Here is a 6,877-nt window from a genome sequence, read left to right as displayed (position 1 = left end):
AGCCGAGCTGCTTACAATTTTGCACCAGGAGTAGTATAAAGTCACCCAACAGCAATGTGAAATGTGACACATGAACGCTGTGATTGTAAATCAAGGTTATTCCACCAAATATTGATTTCTGACCTCTTCCTAAGTTAAAACATAAGTATTGTGTTGTTTAAAAATGAATATGAGCTTGTTTTCTTTGCATTATTCAAGATCTGGAAACACTGCATCTTTTTTGCTATTTTGACCAATTGTCATTTTTCTGCAAATAAATGCTCTAAATGACAGTATTTGTATTTGAAATTCGGTAGAAATGTTATCAGTAGTTTAAAGAATGAAACAAAAATGTTAATTTTACTCAAACACATACCAATAAATAGTAAAACCAGAAAAACTGATAATTTTGAAGTGGTCTCTTAATGTTTTTCGAGGCTGTATATCTATATGGCCTTTGGCCTATAGCGAGAGTAAATTCTGGTTTGGAAACAGCGCCATCCACTGTCCTTGCACAAACTAATGTGAGAGAGTGAAAGTTTCAGACACAAGACGTGGCTCAAGAACAGCATAATGTTCAGTAGTTTTATTTGTAATGTATGTAATATAAACTTGAGCAATAAGAGAAACACATTTGGCATTCAAATATATTCTTACAATGTTATCAACTTGATACATAGGGTTTTTCGACCATAAAAATTATTTCAGGGCCTTTTAAATAATAAACATGCCTTTAAAATAAAATATTCTCGGATTCACCGTCTGTCTTCTTTTCAATATTATTATAAAAAATATACTCTGTATTTACAAAATCTTAATATACACAGTATGTTCAACAAAGTCCACTGATTGGATAAGTCGAAATTTGACGAGGACTGACATCAAAATGCACTCTAATACACAAATATTATATGTTGCCATATATTTTCTCTGAGAAATAATAATAATCATAATAATAATAACAATAATATTGTCATACATTTGCAGCAACTGGCTGTTTTCAAATACATATAATTAACTTATAACGAAAGCGCAAACAGAAGCTTCAGACATCATTAGTTTGACAGCGTGTTGTCGTAGGTGAATATACAGGAAGTGTAATATCATTAATTTCTTGCACCCTCGCGGGTCTCGGAGGGGTGACCAACATGTAGTCGTATTCTCTGTGCAAGACTTTCTCATAGACGCTCTGCAGACCCGTTGTTTTGGGGAGATGCGCCGAATAGTAGTTATCTCTGCGGAGGGTGTCCCTTGGCAGTGAGGCAGTCTTGGAGAATGACGAGAGGTGCTGTCCATGAGCCGAGTTGCTATTCGCCCGGATAGCCGAAGGACTCCAGCATCGATCGGAGTGGCCGAGAATCTTGCATTCACTAGTGCATGCCCACAAACCTGGTGAGGAAAACACAAGGGTTAATTCTAAGCGTTCCGTGCGCCTTTTTTAAACAACACCGAAAACCCTACTTGTGTTCAGTAGTAAAACATCAGTGCCCAAAAAGAATCAGCTTTGCTTACCATTCTGGGCGTTAGTCTGGTCCTTTTTGAGACCATCCCCGCTGACATCAGAGTCGCTGTCATTGAAATCGCTGTCTCCTTTCCCACTATCCTTCCCGCTGAACTGTGGATCTCGCGCTGAGATGGTTGTGAAGGAGTTGCCTTTCCATATGGTAATCGGTCTGAGGGTTTCTTTTCCGTAACCAGGCAGCGTCGAATACCCCTGCTGAGATAAAGAGGAAGGTTAAATATAATACACGAGGTGTTCAGCGCAAAACAATTGAGTAAACAGCATATAGTCTCTGTACAAGTCACAAGGACACCAACTCACCTCGAGTTTGGCGCCGTGGGTTTTGTTGTCTGGTTCATAGGTGCAGGTGGTTTCTGTGCCGTCTTCAGAGTTGGAGCAGGTGTCACTGCCTGTCTGGAGAGATCCCGCGAAAGAGGGCTTGTTGGAATAGGGATGCACGTCAAACACGTTCTCGCTGTGGATGGGAATAAGCTGGTCACTGTTATTCTTCCCGCCCTCCAGGTTCACCATGCCATCTTTATCGGGGTCGAAATCGCGGCCTCTCTTTACTGTCTTACGTTTGTTGCAGGTGGTGGCGATCAGAATTATGGCCAGCATTAGCAGGGTGCAGCTCCCCGCCAGGACGACAATGATCACAATTGAAAGGTCCCATTCACCGGACTCCCCGTCGCTGCTGTGCCTGAAGATGGTTCGGTCGCTGGGGGGAGCTCCGGCAATTATGGTGAAATGTATTGTGGCTGTGGAAGTCAAAGAAGGTCTGCCGTTGTCACTGACTGTGACTGTGACTCGCAAGCTTTCGTCGACGTCGTAGTTCAGCTCGCGATTCAGATAGATCTCTCCGCTGGCTTTGTTGATGGAAAACAACGAGACTTCGCCTGAGGTTATTTTGTACGCCAGCTCTGAATTGATGCCCTCGTCAGCGTCCCTGGCACTTATCTGGGTTATAACATAACCCGAAGGGGCATCTTTTGGCAATAGAACTTCTGCAGAGCCGTTATTGAGGACGGGCTGTGTGATGGACGGCGGGTTGTCATTCTGATCAACTATTTTTAGGTTGATGGTCGCGGTGCTATGGAGTTGCAGCGACCCCCCATCGCTCGCTTGGACTCGCAGACTTAGCTGTTTGATGACCTCATAGTTGAAACTTCGCAGCGCGTACAGTGAGCCCGTGGCGGGGTCCAGGGAGACAAATGTCGACACCGGTGATCCCATGATGTATGAGTCCGCCAGCTTGTAGGTCACTTTGCCATTGTGCGCCAGGTCCAAGTCCCTCGCCACCACTGTTGTGATGTAGGCACCAGGCGCATTGTTTTCCACGACCGCTACTTCATACACAGGTTTGCTAAAGACAGGGGCGTTGTCGTTCTCGTCGCTCAGTCTGATTGTGTACTGCGTTATCGTTCTGAAGGGCGGAGAGCCCAGGTCTTCAGCCACCACTGTCAAATTATATTCAGGGATATTTTCTCTGTCTAACGGTGAAGTGGTAACAATCATGTAGCTGTCCTCGTAAGCCTGCTGAAGTTTGAAGTGGTCGTGCCCGTACAGAGTACAGTGAACCTGGCCATTCGCCCCTGAGTCTCTGTCCGAGGTGCTGATTAGAGCCACGAAGCTGTCCTTCGCAGCCGCCTCGGTGATGTAGGCTATGCCCGCTGTGATAGAGGTCATTGGGGTAATACTGATATCTGGCGCGTTGTCATTCACGTCCTGAACCTGAATGATTATTTTACAAATAGTGGGGCTCGGATTTGGACCTAAATCAGACGCCTGGACGTCAAACTCATACGTTTTCTTGCTCTCGTAATCGATAGGGCTTTCGAGCGTCAGTCGCCCGGATTTTCGGTCCACTTTGAAAAGTTGACGGATTTCTGAGGGCACTTGATTCCCAAACCCGTACACAACTTCCCCATTTAAGCCCTCGTCAGGGTCAACCGCGTTTAGATCCAGAAGGAGAGTTCCGACCGGTGAGTCCTCAGGTAAATCGACAGAGAAGTTGTTCCTGTCAAAAACGGGGCTATTGTCATTGTAGTCTTTCACCTTGACATTGATTCTGGTGGTACCGGACCTGGATGGATTTCCGCCGTCGGCTGCGACGAGCTCCAGTGCATAGGATGCCTGCGTCTCCCTGTCCAGTTCTTTCATTAGAACCAACTCCGCATATTTAACCCCATCCGCTCTGCTCAGAACATCAATAGTAAAGTGACTATTGACTGAAATCTGGTAGTTCTGAATATAGTTTGTACCCACGTCCTCGTCTACAGCCACATCAAGGGGGATTCGGGTGGCCACTGCTGTATTTTCTGAGATTTCAAGGGTAGATTCTCTCCGGGAGAACTCGGGAGAGTTGTCATTGATGTCTTTCACCTCCACTTCGACATGTATTAATTTGAACTGTTCTTTAGAAAAACTAACAACGTCGAAAGCAATGAGACACTGAAGAGAATGCTTACAGATTTTTTCTCTGTCGATTCTCTCGCCGATAGTTAGTTGTCCATCATACTCTCTCAGTCTGATAAAAGAAGAATTGAACTGTTTCATCATCCTGAAATTTGCCTTGCCCCCCAGTGACAGACTGACAGACATGTCCTTGGCCAGGTTGCCAATTATCGTACCTGGGGCGTCTTCTTCATAGGTTTGGTATTTCATGGTCCTTCCATCGATGAATGCTGGCAGAAAAGCCAGAGCGCACGTGAAGGTGAAAATGAACATCCTCCGGTGCCAGGAGAAGAAAGAGTTTCGCGTGCCACCCATGTCGGTGATTTAACTCAACTGAGCTTCTACAAGATACACGCTTTCATTAAAACAAAGGAACTTGTTGTTTTAAATTTGCCGTAGTCTCATTGGCACACTGTTCTTTCTGAACCTCAGATACAAGTGAGTGCCTGGCGCGCACACGTTGGTGCTCGCGTCTTCAAACCTTTAACGCAACTGGAGAGCTCTGCAGTGGCGGGGTGGTTTATAGAGAGCCACATGCAAATGAGATCAAGTGTGACCAATCCCTGCTTTGAAAGGGAAAGAGGGCCTTTAAGCCTATTTAAAAAATTCCTTGAAGCAAGGAACTTGGCACCAAAATCCACTTCCTGATTTTACTGTACATTTGATCACTGTTGTGTATCTTCCTCAGTCTGTATTGGGGGATTTCATTCAAAACAAGGTAGTTCAATCCAATGTGCACTCACCAGCCAAGATGTGTGTATCACTTCATTTGGCACATTTCTAGAACAGTTGTCACTTTATGTTGTTGCATTGTAATGGCTAGGCATGCATTCCCGTGTGTTTCTGTGATTAAGATCAATTTCAGACGGGATTTCCAATATATCCAATAAGAAGTTTTTTTCTCCTCTGTGTCTAATAATCCAATATGTCTGTTCAGATCAAAGTAGCTCTTACGCATCCACTCAATACATGGTTTTATTTAAAATACTACGTGAGTGTTTTCCTCACGCGATGTCGTGTGAGTGGAGTAGTAATGTGCTAATGAAACTGCTGTACTTGGCTCGTTTTAATATGCATGTCACTCCCGCGCGGTTTTTTCCCGTAACCTCGCCTGCTGGAGCAGGTGAAGAAAACCCGTTTCCAATAGGATTTATTTTAAGCGCCCAGAGATTTAGACGGATTTCTATAGTCAGATTATATCAAAGGCTTATGAACCCCTCGTTAGCAACGAGGATATAATAGCGTGGTAGGGTATCCCTTTGGAGACATCAACGTCTGTATTATTCTGCCGTGGCAGCCTACGGGGAGCAGAACTTCCCGCAGTTTTCACAGAGGGTTGCGCCTAAGTTGAACATAATGAGAGAGAGCCACATGCAGCCTTTGTCCCAGCTCTCAGCCACAATCACGACCATAACTCTTTTGACTAAACGAGGAGGAGCTATGAATTGCACAGGACTGGGATCTTCTATTAAAATACGTTTAGATCTCGGCCGAGTCCGTCACGGGTACTTAAGAGATCCCCCCCCCCCCCTTCACCTCTCTGCGAAGCAGCACTTGCCGTTCAACAGAAGGACTAGCATTAGTAGGCGCACAAGAGCGGGGACGAATAGACCCATCTGCTCCCGATGCACACAGACGCAACTTGATAAAATTGACTTGACTGCTCTAAGAATGAAATTATTTCACGTTGATGCTCTGCTAAGAAGCAGTTCTTACACGTTTATTTTTTTGTCACTGCTCTTTACAAAAACAGGTTTCCCAATTATGAATCGATCTATATTCCATTTCTAGAGTGTGAAAACATTTTCTAAAGGTTGTGTGGCTTGACAATCATGGTATTGGCCAAGACTTACTATTTAAATCTATTTAGGGAGCCTAAGGGCTTGTTCTGTCTGTTTAATAGTGGGGAAATTATGCTGAATTGCATTTACATTATTTATTCTTCACATGCAATGCAATGTCTACTGAAAAAGGGCGGTAATCAAAAGCAAATTACACCACTCAGAATCTCCAACGAACGGATTATTCTACATTGTGGAGGCTGCGAGCCTCTCAGATTTGAACAGACAGACTTTTATAAAACTCTGGGTGCCTATTCTTAAGTCCCTCACAACTGCACCCCGGTCCTATTCTCTCGCGTGACTGTTGTGTCAATCTGGCCGTCTGCACGCGAGCGGCACAATAGTAGAATTAGGCAAACTGAGCCAAAATCTCGGTAGGCCCATTTGATTTTTTTCTTTTTTAGTTTAAGAGGCCATTCTTTTGTCACTACATTTGTTCTCATGAGGGGTAGGCAGTTGTTGTCTAAAGTCTGCGCATGAGACGTTTGTGTGGAAAGGCTTTAGTCTTTTGGTATGATAACGAAGGGACTTAGCCTATTGTCACTCAGCTAAGCGCAGGGCCAGTTTCGAGGGAGGTGGGTGGGTTGGGGGGAGGCAAATGTATGGGGTAGTTGGACATGTTGGGTGGGGGGTGGCACAATCGATTCGCAGGCAAGCCTCTCCTCTGCCGACGAATCTGGAGCTATCCCCAGTGACATTTGCTTAACACGCGTGCCATCACACTCTCCACTAATTACTTTTTAATGTAATTCAGAGTTAATTAGCCCCACTTTTGCCTATAAGACGAGACTGAATCCAACCATTGGTAAACATTCGTGGTGAATGGACTAAATGCAATAGTTGCACCTTGCACGGATTCAGCGAATAGGCCTATGCACTATTATGTGAATTGTGTAATGACCCGAATTCAGACAGAAGAGAAGACTCAGAGGCTATGAGATAAGCTACTGGTCGATGTCTCAGAACAACTTTCTTTAAGCCGTATTGGCTATGTTGATTCTCATGCAGTCGTTACCAATGTGGCAAAACATTTCTCCCCATGTTTCGTATTTTAATGCGTCTCTGAAAGTCAAATGCACACACAAAAACCTTTTCATTATCT

General features: G+C 44.5%; 1 protein-coding gene across 1 annotated transcript; it reads right to left on the bottom strand.

Annotated features, from left to right (window-relative positions):
• Nucleotides 1–1,024: 1,024 nt before the first annotated feature.
• Nucleotides 1,025–4,249, bottom strand: LOC308361524 (protocadherin-8-like; the record flags this gene model as incomplete). Its single annotated transcript, XM_080833890.1, has 3 exons — nt 1,025–1,368; nt 1,492–1,696; nt 1,802–4,249. The coding sequence occupies 3 exons, from the start codon at nt 4,247–4,249 to the stop codon at nt 1,025–1,027; spliced, it is 2,997 nt and encodes a 998-aa protein (XP_080690016.1).
• Nucleotides 4,250–6,877: the final 2,628 nt, after the last annotated feature.

This window comes from Sprattus sprattus (assembly GCF_963457725.1).
Source record: "Sprattus sprattus genome assembly, chromosome: 3".
Lineage (NCBI taxonomy): Eukaryota > Metazoa > Chordata > Actinopteri > Clupeiformes > Clupeidae > Sprattus > Sprattus sprattus.
This window is presented reverse-complemented; position numbering and strand designations above follow the sequence as displayed.